Source organism: Anolis carolinensis, chromosome 5 (assembly GCF_035594765.1).
Source record: "Anolis carolinensis isolate JA03-04 chromosome 5, rAnoCar3.1.pri, whole genome shotgun sequence".
Classification (NCBI taxonomy): Eukaryota; Metazoa; Chordata; class Lepidosauria; order Squamata; family Dactyloidae; genus Anolis; species Anolis carolinensis.
Genome location: NC_085845.1, coordinates 53,323,791 through 53,345,923, shown reverse-complemented (window position 1 = coordinate 53,345,923; position 22,133 = coordinate 53,323,791). Strand labels below are relative to the sequence as shown.

The 22,133-nt window shown below is 40.8% G+C and overlaps 1 protein-coding gene across 5 annotated transcripts in view; it reads right to left on the bottom strand.

Annotated features, from left to right (window-relative positions):
* Positions 1–22,133, bottom strand: part of rapgef2 (Rap guanine nucleotide exchange factor 2) — a 229,581-nt gene that overhangs the window by 86,276 nt on the left and 121,172 nt on the right. For all 5 annotated transcript variants that reach the window (XM_062981227.1, XM_062981231.1, XM_062981229.1 and 2 more), the window contains exons 5-6: positions 5,248–5,323; positions 991–1,158 (exon numbers count right to left, since the gene is read on the bottom strand). In XM_062981227.1, coding sequence (XP_062837297.1) covers positions 991–1,158; positions 5,248–5,323 — 244 coding nt within the window. The remainder of the gene's footprint in view (positions 1–990; positions 1,159–5,247; positions 5,324–22,133) is intronic.

Genomic DNA, 22,133 nt, shown 5'->3' with positions numbered 1-22,133 from the left:
TTCCAACACTAGTCACAAAAGGAAGAAACATTTTTCAAAAGAATAAAAAATTATTGTCTTTCAGGAAGCATTGCAGATTTTTTTCTGTTTATCAAGTCAGTGAGTGAAAACTATTTTTGAAGGATTTTTTTCTTGTAGTAAAAAATGTAAAGCAAGCTATACTCGATATCTATTTTTGTTATTATGGGAGTTGACACCACATTCCCGGCTGACTGTGTGTTTACATAAAACATTACTTTATACAGTTAGGTACCAGAAGACTATTCAAATACACGGTAGTATGAAGTCCTGTACTGCAGAAGTTCCTGAAATATTTAGCTGATGCTAAGAATTAGGAGATAGCAGCACTCTTTAGTAATTTGACACGACAATAATGATCTGTGAAGACTTTTGCCCTCAGTTCAAGAATGCAGAATAGTGAACATTTGAAGGCAAAGACAATGCAGACATAATGCTCTCTCAGATGATAAAGTCATGGTTCCAATTTGTTAAAATACAATTTTATGTTAACCACATCAGTGGAAATGACACACTCTGGTCTTTTTCTCATATTGAGGGGGGGGGGGAAACGGAACAGTGGTGTGAGCAGATAACAGTACACAGCAAGCTTTTTTCTTGTCTTTCCTTCTTTCAGTAAGTGTATACAGAAATGAATATTTTAGTCATGGAGTTACTCATATGATATAAAACCAAAACAAGTAATACGGAATGGAGATCAAACAAGAATCAAGCGTTTTAAGGTTACATTTTGAATCTGTCTTTTTTGTAAGTATTTTTACACTTTTCCAAATACAGGCAATATACTGTTACCCATAGGCTTATCCACCACGTGCAAAAATAGTAAATTTAAAGGCAAATCATGGTCAAATTAATCTTTCACATAAACAGGAATTTGGGCAATTGTACACAAGTCACCAAAGAAAGTGTGATTACTGTTTGTTTCATGTGATAATCTAATGATACACTGTACTAATAATGTGGATATCTTACCGTATGATAACCTCTAGGTAAAGGTGGTTTTCCTACTGGATAAGCATCAACAGTATCAATAATAGTTTGCCTTTCCCCTTTTTGATTGATTTTCCTAAATCTTCTTCGAGACTGTCTGTGAGATGCTTGTCGTTGAAAATATTCTTCATTTTCATCCATATAATCCACCTAATAAAATAACAAATGTTGTAAATGAGTAAAATATGATAAAAAATAAATTCATATGGAGGTTTCTTCTCTACTGCAGTTGTGATTAGCTATATATTCATTTTCATTTGAGATGTAATAGATGAAATAACACTTTATTTGTTATCAAAATCAATAAGAGGTCAGTGAAACTATGTTTATAATGCAAACTTATAATGGGGACAGTTGCCCATTTTTTCCTTGATTTCCCATAGAATGCTAGTTTCTCAATGGAAAAAGGAACGTTTAAGGAGAGGAATATGAAGACTTCCTGTGATTTCAATGCACCATTATGGAACTTCTCATTCCATCCTGTAACAGCTAGTTCATATAAGAAAGCAGAAAACTTTTTTTTCCTGAAGCAAAACTATTTCAAAAGATGTTGGAAGAAATGTCGTGCAATGATAGATTACATCATAATACCAAACCCCCATTCACCCCACATCAATCTTATGACAGATAAGTAACAAAAGCAGGTCCATACTTGGCACTTAGCTGCCATTTCTATTCTGGAGAAATAAGGGCTTTGCATTCTCCATTAGTAAGATAATAATGTATTGCTCTGGGTGATGAGAAAACATCTTAACATTTATTCTGTAGTAGAATCTATGCCTGTCCTAAATGCCACTAAAATTATTATTATTGAAGAATTAGCTCTTATGGTAAATCATGATATCCCATGCTAGGGATGAGGAGGGAAAGTACCCGTAATCCATATGGTGATTTTTCCTTTTAACGGAGGGAAAGATGAAATTGATAACCAAAATAAGATATTTAAAATATATTGTTATTTTTCTCTTTTGTGCTAACATGGACTTTTATCTAAAATGTCTTTTTGAGAAACACAACAGACACAAAATCATTAATTATGTATTATGGTTCTAGCAATGCTTGAGGTGAAAGAAAGAATTAAGTGACATGTTGCAATAAAGCTGTGGGATAGTCAGACCGTATCTGTTATGATTGAGCCTCATGGCTCTGTTACTGACAGACGTGGGCGTAAGACTCCTCGAGAGTCAGATACTCTCGAGGAGCGAGAAAGAAAAAGACTGCGAGACATTTTTGCAGCACCATCTGACGAAGAGTCTTTTGAGGGGTTTACGGAGAGAATGGAGGAGGGGCTGGTTAGCTCGGAGGAGGATGAGATGGATTGGACTCGGGTAAGGGAGGAATTGGGTGCCACTGGTCATGATGGGATAGAAGATGAATGGGGACCTTCAGGATTAGACCCATGGCTTAGCTGGAGGGATGGGACGGGATCCACAGCTGGAGATGCTGTGGGGCGTAGTCAGAGGTGTTCCAGCTCTGATGAGGAAAGTGATGAGGAAACGCCCGGGTTAAGGAGGACAGCTGACAGTGATGAGGATTTGTAACTGGCATAAAATGGGGCTTGGGAGCAATTGCAAATTGCGTTGGGCAAGGTAATCTGGATGAACGCTTGGGATCTGTGTGGGACGCTTTCCTGAAGACTGGTGTGTTTTCCTGTGCTGAGACGTAAGTTGTTTTGGAATTCAGGGTCAGACGGCGGGAGGAATTGTGTGGGCATTTGTTTGTGCAAACCTGTGCTTACTCTTATTAGCTTGACCTTCCGTCGTCTTCTTGACGGACGCCATCTCCTGTTTTGAAAACTCGGACTGAACTGACCACGGCTTGTCTTCCCCCCTTCTTGGACTTGGAATCTACAAACGTCTGCTTCTGGCTTTGATCTACGGAAAGGAACTGGGTCTACTCTACTGCTACAATCCTTGGCTGATCTGTTCGTGTTGGAAATCCTGTCTGCTGTGTGTGTGGGAGCGACACAAGTTACTCTAAGCACAGTGTTGGCAGCAGAGAGGAATCTGCTGCCAATTAGTTGCATTCTTTTGTATCTTTTGTTCCTCGGCTTTTGTATTGTTTATCCCCAGGCTGAAGCAAGCAGTTTGTTTTTACCCGGATTAAACTCCGGTTTAATCCGGTTTATCTTTTGAACGTTTTTCCTTGCCCCTTTTTGCTCCTAAAGGCTAATACTGCCTGGCCCTTGTATTTTACGGGCATTTTTGAGTTCTGTAATCCAATAAACTCTGTTATCTTGAACCTTGTGGCGTTCTGTCCTTGACAGTATCAATTATGTCTGGTTGAAAAGTGGAGCAGCACCCCATCTCATCCCATTGTGAGCACTAAAGACTAAATAGAATATGCTTAAATTCCCTAAAATAAAGGGGCTTAAGCAAGCCTAGGGATGTTGGATTTAGGCAGAAGATTAGGGCAAAAAGGTAATTCCATTATTTGTTAACTGTTTTATTAATTATGAAATGTTATATGAGAAAGCTTCACAACACACTCATTTTTATATGCAATGTACTCATTTTTATATGCATTGAAACATATATTCTGAATCTATCTCAATTAGAATATGTGAACTCTAAAGACTATTCCTGAATTCTTTTCACAACTTACTCAATTAACAAATGTAGATAAGTATTTCGAACACTGGAGTCTAATATGTTTAAAGTATAATCAGATAACTTTAACATACCAGAACTGTCTCAATGAAGAATTGAATCACCTCTGTGTTATATTTACATTTTGTTAATGCCAATGTAGTTTTTCCTTGTATGCTGACTTATTTAAATATCATTTTTAGTCTGTAAACATACTGCCTTGCAGTCTTAGATAAATTATTCTATAGAAAGGCTCAAAAAGAATATGTCTTGTAGTGTTATGCTTTCGTATGGAATAGCTTTTTGTATTTGTTCCTGCTAACGAAAATTGGGCACCTATACGAAAAGAATTTTCGTCTGGCTTATGGGAATAAAAGGAAAATGTTTGGATAATTGGCTGCAATGGGAGGGCTTCCGAGGCTCACCCCCCGGCTCGGTTTTTGGGCTAGAGGGCTGAAAATCACCACACACAGAGGGCATTTCAACCCCTTTTAACCCACGAATTTTTCAAACATTTGGGTCTTCCCCAGAGTACTATTGTTATTATTAATATTATTATTAACACCCATTGGCAAACATCAGCTGTCATGGGGAAGCAGCCCTCTCTCAGACTTAGCTTAGGGTCCTGGAATAACGATTGTTATTTATATTAATATTAAGACTTATTGGTATACATCAGATGTAATGGGGAGGCACTCCTCTCTCAGACTCAGCTTAGGGCCCCAGAGTAACTATTGTTATTAATATTATTAATATTATTATTAAGACCCATTGGTACACATCAGATGTAATGGGGAAGCACTCCTCTCTCAGACTCAGCTTAGAGTACTAGAGTAACTATCATTATTTATATTAATATTATTAACACCCATTGGTACACATCCGTTGTAATGGAAAAGCAGCCTTCTGTCAGTAACTGCTTATTGTTACGGGGCTGAAATGAAAACGAAAGCAAGCATGATGACTGTGCGGCTTTCATTTTCGTGTCGCCTTTGTTTCCTACGAAAATGTCATTCGTTTTGTGTAGACAAACGGTCAAAAAGAAACGAACAAAACGAAGGAAAATTTTCCGCACACATCTCTAATGTCTTACTTTTCCATTGCCTGTAACCAAAGGAAAAAAAAATCTCTAAGGCAGTGGTTCTCAACCTGTGGGTCCCCAGATGTTTTGGTAAACTCCCAGAAATCCTAACAGCTGGTAAACTGGCTGGGATTTCTGGGGGTTGTAGGCCAAAACACTTAGAGACCCACAGATTGAGAACCACTGCTCTAAGGGAGTAAGAATAAGTAGAGGTGGCAGTTGCTCAAAATAGGAAGGAGGTCAGTCAAATGTTGGATATAATATTATCTTCTGTAGTAATTCTCTGCAGCCCAACTGTACATTATTTGAGAAGGGCCTTCAATTCTCCAGAGAGGCTTTTCCACAGAGACAAGAGCCTGGCAAACATTCTTTCTATAAATTGACCTAATGCACCAAACTTACTTTAGAATCCAAGCAACTAACTGGGTCTTTTTAATCGTACACATACTTTATAAAATACCACTATTTTAATGTTTATTTAAAATAACCTGAAGAAATTATGAAGTTGTAAAATGCTGAAATGTACATTTCTGTATTTCTTGCTGCTGCCATTAATCCCTTTATGCTTACCACAATCATCTCTGATGGTTCTAGAACAATGCATTCACACCCACGTCGGAAGCTTCCTGCAGACCGTTTGCCAAAACTGAAGGAAAAGAAGAAAGATTTATTAAGATAGCCCTCCAATTACTTCATGCTATATACCTTCTTCTAGCTTATACTGGAAAGATGAGAAGCATACTGATGTACACTAGCTCTAGAGAATGTGGATGAATATTTGAAGTTAATTGTTTATAATTGACTCACAATTTTAAAGGCATCCCCCTTTATTCACTCCTAATAACGTCCTGTTGCTAGCACCACTTTTGTGAAGAAAAAAACTCTAAATGCTAGTGAGACTGGCAAAGGTGGAGCTCTGATATGAGCCTTGATACCTAGAATGTATTTGAGCTACAGGAAGGAATAAACATATTAAATTTTAACACCATGCTGCAATTAAATTCACAGTAAACTACTGTGGGGAAATAAAGGTATCTTCAACTTAAGATTACATGCCTTTACATTGATTTAATAGCCATGAAAAACAGAATCCCACATTCTAAAACCTAGATGCAGATACTTTAGGCTCCATCTCTCATCCCCTTCACCAAAACCCTAGAAAAATGTAAATCAGTGAAAATATATTAGTATAGTACATTAACATAATATGGATCTACTATAAACATGAAGCAAGAGAGACTACAGAGATGCTAAACATTAAAATTCCCCCACTGCATGCCAAAAAGGCCAAACATACACAAACACATGTACCCCCAACTGCCCCAATCTTCAGATGTTCCACCAAGATGGGTATGAAATTAAATCTACAGACTTGTAGGGATCCTTGGAGTTATAGTTTGTTGAGGCTCCAGCACTCTTTGGTCAACAAAGTGAATTACCTTGTCAAACTACAATTTCCAGGCTTCCATAGCATTTAGCCATGGATTTACAAGTGTTGTCAAATTTAAAAAGTTCAAAAGTGTATATGCACCCTCACTCTGCAAGCTAGGCAAATCACACCACTACATACGTATGCAACACAGGAGCGAGCAAAGTGAAGTCTGCTGCTTAGATGTAGATGCCAGACGATTTGGAGTGCCCCCCAGGATTGCTGAAATGTTTAAAAAGGCCACAAATGCCCGCTCGCTAGCACTGGGGCCATATGGGCATTTTTCTCATTTTTTCTGGTGATCACAAACCATTTCATACACAGGAAAAGCCTTTTTTGTAGTATGATAAACTTAAATCAAATGGATTTTGATAGCCATTATGTTCGACATGCCTTGTTAAGAATATAAAATCAACACAAAATGAAGGTATATTCTAGATTGCCTTTATGGCTATCACCACATGAATAATTATTTAAAAGAGAAGTCAAGCTTTAAGACAGATGGATAACTCAAAATGACATGTTGGTGACACAGAATAGAAAATATAGGATGAAAACAAAAGAAAAAATTGGAAAAGATGGATATAATGTGAATTGATAATCAATACAGGCAATTGATGGAGAGGTCCAAAATGGATAAACAACTTTATAGTGTTGAGTAAATTAAGCCAGATTTAAAATCACAATTGTATAAAAATCGTGACATTGAATTCCGATACAGAACATATGCCATCCAGTAGTTACTATCTGCTCGCCCACAGAAAACCATATTTAATAATCTGGAGCTGATGTGGTCTATCCAATGCTATTTTCTGAATCAGCACACCAAATAACCACAGGAACAGGCCTAAAAACAAAGACACCAAGACACCCTGCTTCCAGGCACCATATGGAACAGCTCCGCTTAGGGTGAGGGAGGAGGAGGAGAAGCAGCAGTCAGGAGGCTTGTTGCGTCTTTCGCGGGCAGCCAGCCTTTACCTGTTACCTCGGCACTATAAGAGGGTTTCGTGAGCCCAGTCCCCGAGTTACCAACATCTGACAAAAGGTGTCTCCACTGAAGCTTTCTCTCCAACCCTTGTTTCCACAACAAACCAAATTTTCCAAATCCAATTATCACAAGGACAGAAAATGAAGTGAAATCTTCTGAACAGGTGTATAGACAGCAAAACAAATACCACAAAGGGTGCTAACCCTTCCCTATACTATCCAAAGCTAAAATATAATTTTGGCTGGAGTTACACTTTAAAAAATACCTGCTCTGACTTACAAGCCAATTCAACTTAAGAACAAACCTTGGCAGTATAGGCAGACACCATTTGCTTTAAGAAGTCCTTACTATAATGGGTGCCCTACATTTCTACAAACAGTGAAAAACACATGCTTAGTTTTCAATGAGCAAAAAGACATACACAATGGTGCCATTGTATTTGATTTAGAGATATTTAACTTAGTAGAATCTTTTTAGGCTAAGCGGATTCAACAAAAGAGGGAGCAAAGCTGATGGTCCCATGTTAGTTTTACAGAGGGCTGTGATGCAAATTCCTGTTCCTCCTCTATTCTGGCTACTTTCAATATGATTCAGCTCCCTACTCTATGTCCCATTTCAAAGTACAAGATCATTTATCTCCTCTCCAACTAGTTTAATAGAATCATTATTTCCCATTTACATTCTAAGGATCATCACCAATTATCCTTGACAATTAAAAGACAGTCAGTTTAACAGAAGGTCAATAAGCAGCTGTAACACTGTCCCGCTCCCAAAAGAAAACAATCAGGCAGATTTTTCTTTTCCTCCTACTAGAAAATAAATAATGCTTCAGAACTAAGCCAAGATGTTCCCTACTCTTCAAAAATCTGGAAAAGTCTCAACAAATTGTCAAACCAATCTATACTCCTTAATAATTCCACAGCCCCCAATGCAAACCCATCTCTAAAGAACAAATGTAGCACCCTTGGATCCCAGAGTTTTTCTTTCATCTTGATATTCCTCTGTCCACTTCCCATACTTAACCATACCATCACCTAAGGAGAAGTAACACATTTTAAAGGCACAGGAAAGGAGTCTACTCATTTAGTCCTAATTTAGGACTAAATAATCTTTCCCGACAATTAGCCAACAATCAACTTACAAAGAATGGTCACCAATCAGCTGAGATGCCACAGACCAAATGCAGCACATAGCCACATCATTCTTCCAATTCCTCTACAGATCACATTACCAATACCATGAGCAGGGCCATCATGAGATCAGTCACATGACCCAAATACACCACTTGTGTACTACAGAGGAGTAAGGAAGTAGCCTTTGTGTGTAACAAATCTGCTGTGCTAGTGCTTATTCTGGAAAATTGGCCCCCAAATCAGTGGTACAGCATAAAATGTTCTCTTGCCCCATTCCGACCTTTATGGATAGATCCTGTTTTAACTTACTAACTATGGAACATGTCTGATTACAAATTCTCATGGAGTCTGCTGTCTGACAGTAAGAAGCAGACTGAGACCAATGTTATGAAACCATGCCAGGGTCTGTTAACTAGAACAAACGGTCCTTTATAATGAGAACTGAACATTTTTCCTAGAACAAGCGAGTCATAGGACCAATTAGAGTTACTGATTAAAATTATGCTCAAAATCCAATGGCTAGTCCCAACCTGAGTAGACTCACCGAATCAACAGGATTTACACATATATTGATTTACTGTTCTATAACAGGTTTAGACCTGTATTTAACTACTGGTAAATGACACAACTGTTTATATTTGATCCAAATATTTGCTTTAACAACTTCATAGCCTAAACTGAATGAGGCTAAACATTTGTTTTTTAATTATTTATTGCATTTTAGATAGCGTGACCAATTGATTGAACATCCTATCTTTTTCCCAGTGCTGAAGGCAGCTGTACATATCTTCATCGTAATTTTATTCTGCATCTCTTACTACACTATTTTGTTCTGCATGAATATTGTAGGGATACAACAATAAGGATTCAAGACAAAGCTTGCTTCACCATAGGTTCATATGAATAACCATTCTGTATTTTAGGACTGTCCATTTTAAAAAAATGCTTACAACTGACAAAGAATCAAAGCCTTGCTAATTTGCGAGGGAAAAAAGAACTGGCACTGTGTAATTAATTTTACAACAATATTCACTTGTGAAAAAAGCACCATATGGTACTATAAAAAACAAATAGTTCCCAAGGGAACAAATTTAGTTGTTATGTATATAAAAATTACCCTCTAGTTACACCATTTCCAAAGCTGATTTTAAAACCAAGTCATTAGTAAGTTCTGTTTTATCATTTAAGGCTACACTTCTATAGACAAATCTAAAGGATAAGTTTCACTGAATACAATGGGTCTTACGTCTGAGTAGACATGTACTGAACAGCAACATAAGTTGATGCATTACTTTCAAAGCATTGAGTATGATTATTTTAATATGATATGGTTTTGTTTGCCATAATGCCAGTTCAGGATATCAAGTTCAAAATGTTGACTATATTTACAAAGACACACATTTTACAAGTACCCTAATAACTAAAGATAGCAAAGAAACATAAATATTCTCTTACCAAAGGAACCATCTGCATGGAACACAAACCATGTTTCTGCATCTCTTTTCAACACAAACTCACAAAGATAGACTTTAAAATGGTTCAGCATATTCCTTAGAAAGGACAAAATGCAAAGAAAGCACCAAATACATCTGATTCAAGTCCAGAAACTGTGTGCAGCCAGTACTTTTCAAGCGCATATTGCTAACAGTCAGCATAAGAGCAGCTTACTGTAGAAATTTGCCCCCAAGCCAAACATATCCATAAAAACAATTCTTGAATGCTCTGTTATTTAGAGTCATTGGAAAGAGAAGATACAGTTACTGCATATGGTGCAAACATACATATGAGCAAACTGTAGACAAAAAAAAATCAATTGGTCTAACTTTCCTATGCTACCCAGGGGGTGGGGGGGGGGGGAGGGGAGACTATGTCACTGAGAGAGCTAGAGAAATTTCCTCATCAGTGTCCTATTCACAAACATACAAATTGTCTGGGATGCTGTAATACATATCAGCAAGTAATTCAAAGCTTCCAAACAAAAAGTTACAGTAGCTAAGCATGAAGGCTTCTGTCAGTATTCATTATTACTCCCTTGCCGGGCCCCTACATTCTTAATTTTCACTTCAGTCCAACTTCCCAATGGAATGTAATTCATCACAAGCCACATAATTCCATGTTAATTCCCTGGCATTTTAGAAATTAAAATAAATCCTGAAGTCAATGTTTTATGCAATGCTTTTTTAGAACTTAAAATTTGTATGGAAGCCAAAGTAATTTACACATTTGCAAAATATAAATATTACAAATTCAGGAGTGAGAATGAGCACCAACGTGTACATACATACATTTTCCAAATAATCATAAACTTAAATAAACACATCCCCCACATTTTAAGCAAGAAATTTACACTAGTTATAGCCTGACTGCAGAAGCAGTGCACCCTAAAAATATAAGGATGGTGTGCTCCTGCTGGTGACATCAGCCTAGCAAGATGAAATTAAAGCAGTAGATAGCAGAACATTTGCACAATTCCAAACTGGAAATAAAAAACGATGTAGCTTACCATAATATGCCATCTATCTGAGTTTGTTTCAGCACAATATAATTCTGTTAAGGAATTTGCATGAACCACACTGCATATTTTTGAGATCTTAGTATGATCTGCAGACCCTGTGCAGATCCCACCCCTCACTGAACACTGAATTAAATGTTCTCCAATACACCTAGTGCTGTCCACCATCTCAGCTGCTTTATATCAAGGAAGTCCCGCTTCAACAAGCAGCAACTTGGTAAAATAATGCAAAACAGCTCTCCACAAGCTCTGGTGGCTGTTTAGGACATTGCAATGTTTTCCATTTTTAGAGGATTGGGGGAACATTGTGTGATGTTCCAAGGTTAACTTGAGGGGCAGGTAATATAGTCCCCTACTCCCACCCCTACTCTATACTTATTAATCCTGCTGCAGTGATGGAACACTTCCTACAATTTACATCAATTCAATTTCATACTCAGATCTATCTTGCCATAGTTCACCTTCTAGAAACAGATAATTCCAATGAAGAAGAGAAGGCAGACTGCCAGCAATCTGCATCTCCTTATAGTGGTGGTCTTTCCAAGTCTCAGAAGCCGGGGAAGAGGCAGAAAAAGGCCTACAGGTGCTGAAGATTACCAGTAAGGTACACAAAGAGACTGCACAACTCCCACTGGTTGTTAGGTAGGAGACTCTGACCTATTTAGGCACCTGTGTCTGTAGACAGCTGACTATAAATCTCCTAGTCACTAGTCATGGGCCATTTGGATGGCACAAAACGGTAAAACCCCCTCCAGAATAGAAACTTCAGTCAAACAAAAAAATGGGGGAACAGTAGCTGTTTATGCGGCTGATTTTTGGCGTGTCAAGCACCTCTTACTTGAAGCTCGGTGTGCTCGGCTGTAGGCCCTGGTTAGCAGGGCCTTGAGCCAAGTGCTGAACCCGCTCGAATGTAAACCCTGACTGACAGGGCCTAGAGCTGAGTGCCAGGCCAGCTAGATGTAAGCCCTGGCTGGCAGGACCTACAGCCTGAGCGCCAAGCAGCAGGCAATGGGACCAATCGGATGCAGGCCCTGGCCCACTGGCAGGGCCTACAGCCGAGCACTCAACACTCTTACACCTGGCAGGGCCTACAGCTGAGCGCTGAGTGTGCGGAACGCTCAGATGTAGGCCCTTGCTGGCAGGGCCAGCAGGCCCTGGTGCTTTACCTCCCATGGGCCAAAAATCTTCATTTTTTTCAGACTTTGGGTGGAAAAATTCATTCAGATAGGCACCTGTTTTCGGAAGTGGTGGATGGAAACAGAAACGAGGCCGTACAAATGGGGCAAACAGAAATGGATAGCGATTCCATACAAATGCACAAGAGACTACTAGTTACTACAAAACAGTTTTGTTGCTTTCAAACCTCATTAGCAACTAGCAGAAGTTTTTGGTGTTTCTGTTTTCTGGGCCTTGGACTGGCTACGATTTATGACTTTGCATCCCCACCACCATATATGCACTATTTCTCCTATTCACCAAAGTTTATGTGGATGATTTACAGTAGAATCTCACTTACCCAAGCTAAATGGGCCAGCAGAAGCTTGGATAAGCAAATATCTTGGATAATAATGAGAGATTAAGAAAAACCCTATTAAACATCAAATTAGGTTATGATTTTACAAATTAAGCACCAAAACATCATGATATACAAAAAAATTGACAGAAAAAGTAGTTCAATATGCAGTAATGTTATATTGTAATTACTGTATTTACGAATTTAGCACCAAAATATTATTATTATTATTATTATTATTATTATTAAACTTTATTTGTACCCCGCTAGCATCTCCCGAAGGACTCGATGCGGCTTACAAAGGCCAAGGCCTCAACACACAATATAACAATACAAAACAAAAAGCAAATTAAAAACAATTAAAACAGTATAAACAACAAGCAATAACAATACGCTAAACACAATAGAACTGGGCCGAGCCAGAGTAATGGGTACAAGATTAAAAGTGCTGATGTGACAGGTGATATATAAGGTTTATAGGGCAAGTGCAGAGTGCGATATGCGATCTTAATTCTAATAAAGTGCTTATGGGACTTGGTATTGGAGATTTCCTATTAATCTGGGAAGGCACATTGGAACAGCCAGGTCTTCAAGTTCTTTCTGAAGACTGCCAATATAGGGGCCTGTCTGAGATCCTTGGGGAGGGTGTTCCAGAGTCGGGGGGCCACCACAGAGAAGGCCCTGTCTCGTGTCCCCACCAACCGCGCTTGCGACGCAGGCGGGATCACGAGCAGGGCCTCTCCAGATGACCGAAGTGAACGCATGGGTTCGTAGACGGAGATGCGGTCACGGAGGTAGGATGGTCCCAAACTGTTCAGGGCTTTGTAGGTAAGCACCTGCACCTTAAATTGGGCTCGGAAAATAAATGGCAGCCAGTGGAGCTCCTTGAACAGGAGGGTTGACCTCTCTCTGTAAGGGGCCCCAGTTAACATCCTGGCTGCCGCTCGTTGGACCAGTTGGAACCTCCGAGCCGTTTTCAAGGGCAGCCCCACGTAGAGCGCATTACAGTAGTCCAGTCTGGAGGTGACCAAGGCATGGACCACCCCGGCCAGATCAGCCTTCGCGAGGTACGGTCGCAGTTGGCGCACGAGTCTCAATTGTGCGAAGGCCCTCCCAGACACTGCCGACGCCTGAGCCTCAAGCGTAAGCGATGAATCCAAGAGGACTCCCAGACTGCGGACCTGTGGCTTCAGGGGGAGTGTAACCCCGTCCAGCACAGGTTGCCACCCTATACCCCGGTCAGGTTTACGATCGACCAGGAGGACCTCTGTCTTGTCGGGATTGATCTTCAGCTTGTTCCTCCTCATCCAGATAGACACAGTGGCCAGGCACTCGTCCAGCACCCGAGAGGCCTCCTTGGAATTAGGTGGAAAAGAGTAGTAGAGTTGTGCGTCATCTGCATAGAGGTGACACCCAACTCCAAAACTCCGGATGACCTCTCCCAGCGGTTTCATGTAGATGTTAAAGAGCATGGGAAACAGAGTAGAGCCTTGCGAGACCCCACAGCTCAAAGGCCAGGGGTCCGAGCAGGCGTCTCCCAGCTTCACCATCCCAGGATCGACCCTCCAGGAAGGATCGGAGCCACGACAAAACCGTGCCCCCGAGACCCATCCCAGAGAGTCGTCTCAGAAGGATACCATGATCGATGGTATCGAAAGCCGCTGAGATGTCCAAGAGAACCAACAGGGTCACACTCCCCCTGTCCAGCTCTCTACGGAGGTCATCCACCAAGGCGACCAAGGCTGTCTCGGTGCCGTGACCAGGCCTGAAACCAGACTGTGACTGATCTAGGTAGTTGATGTCATCTAGAAAGCCCTGGAGCTGGGAGGCAACCACCCGCTCCAGCACCTTACCCAAGAAAGGGAGGTTGGAGATTGGTCTGAAGTTGTTCAGCACCATGGAGTCAAGGGAAACCTTTTTAAGGAGTGGACGAACCACAGCTTGTTTCAGGTAAGATGGAAAAAACCCCTGCTCCAACGATGCATTAATGATCAACACAAACCAATCAACCAGCCCCTCCCTGGCCGATTTAATTAGCCAAGACGGGCAAGGGTCCAGAGCCGACGTGGTTGCCCTCACAGCCCCAAGGACCTCCACCACGGTCTCAGGAAGAACAAGCCTAAAAGAATCCCACAAAATTGGACAAGCAGATGCCTCAATCACCTCCCCTGGCACTGTGGTGAAATTGGAGTCGAGCTCAAGGCGTATCTGAGCGACTTTGTCTGCAAAATGGTGTGCAAAATCGCGACACCGAGTTGCTGGGTCGTCAAAAGTCTCCTCCACCACAGGTGGCTGAAGGAGTTCCCCAACGACCCGAAACAACTCCGATGATCTATTTGCTGCAGACGCTATACGGGTAGTCATATAGGACTCCTTGGCTGCCCGTATAGCCACGGTATACGCCCTAAGAAAGGCTGTAGCCCGTGCTCAGTCGGACACGTCCCGAGAACTCCTCCAAGTGTGCTCTAGCCCCCTCCTTGTATGCTTCATCACAGCCAGCTCCCCGGTGAACCAGGGAGACGGCTTGTCATGACGCAACGTGATGGGGCGTTCGGGAGCGATCGTATCTATCGCCCTGGTCAATTCCCTGTTATAGAGATCGACCAAGACGTCGACAGGATCGCCAGGCTCCATGGCAGGAAGAACCCCAAGATTCCTCAGGAATCCCTCCAGATCCATCAGTCTCCTGGGGCGGACGATCTTAATTTGTCCTCCACCCCTGCGGAGGTTTAGGGTCGCCAAAAGCCTAAAACTAACCAGATAATGATCAGACCATGACACAGGAAGGGTGTTTTGTTCTTCCACTCTGATCATTCCACTGTCCGCCACAAAAACTAGTTCGAGTGTGTGTCCAGCCTGATGGGTAGGACCAGCTATAATTTGTGATAGCCCCATGGTCGTCATGGCGGCCATGAAATCCTGAGCTGCACCAGTCAAGGGGGTCTCAGCATGAATGTTAAAGTCTCCCAGCACCACCAGGCACTGGGAGACCAAGGCCGAATTGGAGACCACCTCTGCTAGCTCAGTCAGGGAAACTACTGGGTCGCGGGGTGGGCGGTACACAAGCAGAAACCCCACGCTATCACGGTTCCCCACCCTCAGGTGGACGCACTCAAACCCAGATGCTTGCGGAACAGAGCATCTGACCACGGCGATGGATTGCCGATAGACAACTGCGACCCCTCCTCCGCGCCCCCCCAGCCTGGCCTGCTGATGCACTCTGAAGCCTGGTGGGCACAGCTGAGTGAGATTTACTCCCCCCAGCTCGTCCAGCCAGGTCTCGGTAATGCAAGCCAGATCCGCCCCCCCATCCAGGATCAAGTCCTGAATGGCAGCGGTCTTACCATTGACGGATCTGGCGTTGATCAGCAAGACCTTAAGGCTTAGGGGACTGCCATGGGGCCTACCACTTCCTACCTTTTCAAGGGTCGCAAGCACTCTGTTGTGCTTCTCCCTAGGGTGTTGGTGACCCGCAAGTCTCCTCCCCCACACGACCTGAATGGCTCCCCCCTCCTCCGGTCCCCCCTCCCCCCCTACATGGTTGGGATCTGTGGCTAGTCAACTTTCAGAAGAAGTAAGGCTGGAGTATAGTCTCCCTTGGGCTTCACGTAGGGATGCTTCCGATGTTAAACTGGAAGGAGAGCCATCGAGGGAACTAAGTGGACTAAACAGGGGAAGTGTTCTTGGGCGGGAAAGTGTGGCTGATTGTATAGGGACAACTGGGACAGATGGAGTTTCAAATTGGTACAGACCAGGAGGGGGGGCCCTAACCGGGGAGCTATCTGTGGATTTATTACAGGGACCTGATGGAAAAAGGCGAGCAGGTACCACTGTGTCAATAAGGGGGCAAATATGAGGGTCCACAACTACTCTTCTGATGGTGATGCCCCACTTCTTTAGGCAAGATCGCATTGCCAGTAGCTCACCAAGCCATACATTGTCTTCCGGTGTAATTAAAAGACACGTGGAACGGTCAAGTGACTGGTAGTCCCTCCGCAGCCAAGTTATGGCTTTCAATCTTATTTCCCAAGGTCTTTTCAATAGGATTTGGGCCAGAGAGTCACAAACCGCCCTCCTAGAGGTCCATCTGCCTCTATTGATCCTTAGGTCAGCAATGTCCACCGCAAAATTGTCTGTCATTAGGAGATGTTGATCCTGAGTAGAAACTGCGGTTGGCTGAGTAATAGGATCTGATGTTAAATTAGCAGTCACGATATATATCAAGATATATTGAAAACATTGACTATAAAAATGGCTTGGATAATCCAGAGGCTTGGATAAGTGAGACTCTACTGTATTTGCTTAATAACTTCAAGACTGGCTGGATACAACTTGGCAAACTGACCAATGTGGTGCCACAGGGTTCTGCTCAGTTCTATTCAACATCTTTATCAATGACTTTGAAGACAGAATAGAAGGCATGCTTATCAAATTTGCAATGACATCAAACTGGGAGAGATAGCTCCATATCCTGCATAAAACAAACTCGCCCCTTCCTCAATGTGACATCCTTTCAAGTATTTAAATAAGGTTATGTCCCCTCTCAGTCTCTTTTCTCCAAGCTAACCATACTCAGCCCTCTAAGCCACTCCTCACAGGACTTGGTTTCAAAACCTTTGTTCATTTTGGTCACCCTTCTCTGATGATCGGACAGACCATCTTGATTGTGGAACCGAAGCTTCGTTCCCAGTGAAGATGATCCTGATTTATAAAGAAGTTTGCACAAGAAACAACACACCATACACATTCACCACAGGATCAGAATCCAAAATGATCTTAACAAATTAGAGAGTTAGGCCCAAACTAACAAAATGAATTACACTAGGAAAAATGTATGGTACTACACTTTCGCAATAAAATGAAATGCATTGGGGTGACACCTGGCTTGAAAAAAAAAATACATGTAAGGATCTAGTAGTGTTAGTAGACCACAAGCTGAACATGAGTCAACACTGTAATGTGAAAGCTAAAAAAAGCCAATGCATTTGTAGACCGCATCAATAGGAGTATAGTGTTGGGATCATGAGAAGTCATAGTCTGACTCTATTCCAGTTTGATTAGACCTTACCTAGAATACCATGTACATTTCCAGGCACCACAATTCAATAAATATATTGAGAAGATAGAACATGTCCATAGAAGGGTGACAAAAAAAATCAAAGGTTTGGAAACCAAGTCCTATAAGGAATGGCTTAGAACACTATGTTTAGTTTGGAGAAAAAACAACTGAATGAAGATAAAGAGGGCCTTCAGTATCAGCTGAGGTTTGGTTTCAGTAGCCCCAGGGATATTATCATCCATGGAGAATAGGAGAGAACTTGGGATCTTTGTAGCAGGGTAGGTCTACACATCAGTATAATGCTCTGTACAAAGAAAGATCACTATAGCCATGTTTAAATATTTGAAAAGATATTACATGTTGCATGGTGGAGGGGAGCAAGCCTGTTTTCTGATGCTCTAGAGACTAGGACATGAAGCAATTGATTCTAATTGCAGGAAAGGAAATTCCACATAAACATGAGGAAGACCTTCCTGATGGTAAGAACTATTTAGCAATGGAACGTGCTTCCTTGAAGTTTGGTGGAATCTCCTTCTTTGGAGGTTTTTAAACCGAGGCTGGATGGCCATCTGTTGAGGGTACTTTAATTGTGTTTTCTGCATGGCAGGGGGTTGGACAGAATGGGCCTTTGTAGTCTCTTCTAACTCTGATTCCATGACAAGTGCTAAATAGCCACTTTCTTAAGAGATTTACTAAGACTTTCATTAATGAATACATTAATGAATACAGGAATGAAGGGTTCTTTGTATCAAAATGGCAAGTCACATTCCACAGCGTCCAAATCAACAAGACAATTAATAACCCATATTGTGAACAAATAATATGTATCAAACAAAGTAGCTCAAATTATATGTGTGACAAGATTCAAAATCATGGATGAAGAGAACCCAAGATATACATTATTATACCATGAGATGTAGGATATAAAAGATGTTAATATTTTCAAACGCCTTGGTAAAGCCCCATACTTTTGGTTGGAAAGAAATGTCATAGAAGTGCATGTATTTCTTCCTCATATGTAGAAACAAATAAATATAGAGGGGTGAAGGGGTCTGGAATCTCCTGCATAAAATGTCTTTGAATTTAATCAGGGTGCTACTTTAACACCTTGATAATTAGGAAAGTTTCTTTTGTTGCAGGTTGGAAGATGTGCCCCGTATCACCACCACCACCATGCAGGCATTACTGGCAAGTTTTCCTATTCACTAAAGGTTTGATAGTTGAGATGCAAAGTATAATATTTAAACAAATATATATCTGTCAGATGATTAAAATTTTCTAGCAGGAACCTCTTCTGTATCCCACTGTTGGGACCAAATACCATATGGATTTGTAGGAGAGTCTTCTTGGCTGAAGGATTCAGTTGTGAAATTCTCTCTCCTTGGAGGCCAGATGTTGGTCTAATTTCAGGACAAAGTTAAAATTGCCTGCATCCACAAGTATTTTAGGCCAAGTATTTATACTTTGATTTTAGTTTGTCAGACTGTAGTTTTGGCTTTGATAATGATTCTGCTGAATTGTCTTAAAACATTTTAACACTATATTAAGGTCTTCAGATATAAGATGGGATATAAATGTTCTACTGCAGCACAGAGACACCAAAAAACCCCCACATAAAATCAAAATTCCTATAGAATAATAGCAAATAAAATAAAATATTAATAAATATCAGAACATGCATCCAGATATGATAATAATATTCATTTGGGAGAAAATGTAGAAGCCATACTTTGGTCTCTTAACAACTGGACTAGAACAACTGGACCTTTCTGATAACAATTTGCCAACAGATTTACACACAGAGCTGATAGAAGTTGTTGTAAGCAAATCTATTTTTCCTGAGCTATCTTTCTAACCTTTGGTATCCACCTGTACAAGGAAAATGTAGTTATGGTCTCCAAAGTGCTGTTAATCAAACCTGCAGTACCATTTCCATGGCAGCTATGCACAGAGCTCCCAAGAGCTTAGATATAACACCATATGGTCTATCCTGCCTACAAGATGAAACCAGGCCCTACCTACACATGGTGCACGAATGTCTGATTATTTCTACTCCCAAAGGCAGCATAAAGACGACGTACTACATCCCAGTACTGATTTGACAATAGCATGGAGAGCCTAAGATATAATCATGATACATGCTATTTCTCAGAGGGTGCGGAGGTAAAGATATACATTTGTGAGTTTTCCGTTTTTATACATAAATGAATATTCTCTTCGCAATTCATGTCTTACTGAACAATAGGCAACTCCCTGGCTAATAAGTTTCAGGTAACTTTTACAAGCTGCCCATTGTATAATGAAGCATTCTCTCTTCTAGCAGGTCTACCAAGTCAATTTTAACTTGTGAATTCTAACCTGCATTGTATTGGTCCTGTAGGAATGTTGTGATATGTATTTTAATAGTGTTGTGTTTTATGTCTGTCTTTTAACCCTGTTGTACCATGCCTTCAGTCGCAAAGAAAGGTGGTGGTGGTTGTACAAAACAATCTGCTTTCACTGAAAACTAACCTGGATGAGGACAGAAGAAACCCAAGTTGTATATATTCATCCTCTCACTAAACCAGAGAAAGTTTATCCCAAACTCTACTTGCAATTTCAACTTTTGTATTAAAAAAAAACCCTACCTATGAACTATCAACAGGATGCTCATTTTTAAATAGGTCAGATTGGAATTACATACCGTATATACTCGAGTATAAGCCGACCCAAATATAAGCCGAGGCACCTAATTTTACCACAAAAAAATAGGAAAACTTATTGACTCAAGTATAAGCCAAGGGTGGGAAACGCAGCAGCTACTGGTAAATTTCAAAATAAAAATAGATACCAATAAAATTACATTAATTGAGGTATCAGTGGGTTAAATGTTTTGAATATTTACCGTATTTAAAAAAACCAGTAAACTAACTCTACAAGTGGAAAAGTAGGGCCAACAAAAACAATGTGGTATCAACAATAACTTTATAACAATCATCATCATCAATAACAACAGCTTCCTTTGTATCCCACACTATCTATCTCCCCATGGGGACTCAGGCTGACTTCCAACATAGGCAAACATTCAATGCTCATATAAACAATGCAAAGCTAGATATAGATCTATAATTATATATGCTAATTTCACATTTGTATTTTCCCCTGAAACCTTTGCAAATCCTCTATGTGCATTTTCCTCCTGCAATATTTGCAAGCCCTATTTATCAATGTTTATATCTATCTAGACATCTGTGTGTGAGTGTGTGTGTGTGCATTTCCCCCTATAATATTTGCAACCTCTATATATCTATATTAATATCTATCTATCTATCTATCTATCTAGACATCTATCTATATATAGATGATTATATCTATATAGGACGCAGATACTTGCAAACATGTGAGGGTAAAATTCATATATAAAATTAATGTATACACATAGATACAGATATACAGGTACATGGAAATCTCTAGATATCTATATGTATATAGGATTTGCAAAGACCTGCAAACATATGAGGGGAAAATTCATATATTAATGTCTTTGTAGGGGAAATATCTATATAAATATTTACAAACTCTGAAGCATGCATTTGCCGAAGGAAGAAATGCAAGCAAAGCCCCCCTAAAAACAACTTTGGCCTCTTTTCTCCTGCCCTTTTCCACTTTCTCCATTTTTCAAACTCTAAAAGTAGCCACAAAAGGCTTTTTAAAACTTCTCTCTCCCTCCCAAAAAAACCCATCCCATAAATAAAAATAAATACACACCTTCTCTTGCTCTCCTTTCCCTCCTTCCATTCCTTTTGGCTCAAATGTTCTTGCAATAATAGTAATAATAAAAATAATAGTAATGAATCCTGCAAATTTGCAAGAGTCTTTCTTTTTCTTTCCCTTCCACCCATGCAATATTTTTCTTCCTGGCTTGCAAGGGTTTCACTGCACTCTCCTTTCGCTTTTGAAAACATTCCTTTCTTCTCTCTCTCTCTCTCTTAAAAAAATAAGATAACTCCAGCCTGGGAGGAGAAGTGGAGGAGGGAGGATTTGGAAAAGAAAACATACTATGGCCTCCAGGCTCCACTGCCGGCTTGACCTTGACCCCATTATAAGCCGAGGGAGGCTTTTTCAGCCCCCCAAAAGAGATTTAAAAACTCAGCTTATCTTCGAGTATATACAGTAATTTTGTACAGTTTGGGACCCGCCTACCTTCATGACCGTGTTTCCCCCTATGAGCTTGCACGAGCTCTTCACTCTTCCAGGGAGGCCCTTCTCTTGCTCATGCCTCCGTCACAAGCTCAGTTGCCGTGGACGAGGGAGCGGGCCTTCTCGGTAGTGGCCCCCTGGATCTGGAACTCCCTCCCTAGGCAGATCAGGCAGGCACCCACCCTTGCATCCTTTGAAAAGGAGTTAAAAACTTGGTTTTTTCATTGTGCATTTGAATATTTCAGTCCCCATGACCGAAATTTAAATTAATGAACTTTCCTTCGCACTGTTCCCTTTACCAACAGTTAATTTGGACGTCCGTCCCCCACCCCAACGGTCGAGAAACGTTTGCACTTTGTGTCCTTGCCCCGAAGCACTTTATAACCATACTATTATGCTTTAGTTTAAATGGCCCCTCCATGCTATCCCCCTCCACCAAACTGGTGGTCCATCTTAATTTTATTGTTACTCATTTTATGCTTTAAATGAGTTTTTATGGTTTAATGTATTGTTCTACATAATGTTGATTTTATTGTGTTTTTATTCTTTGTGATATGTTTTAATTGTTGTACTTTGTTTATTGTTTTCGGGCCTTTGTCCGGTGTTAGCCGCCCTGAGTCCCTGCTGGGAGATGGTGGCGGGA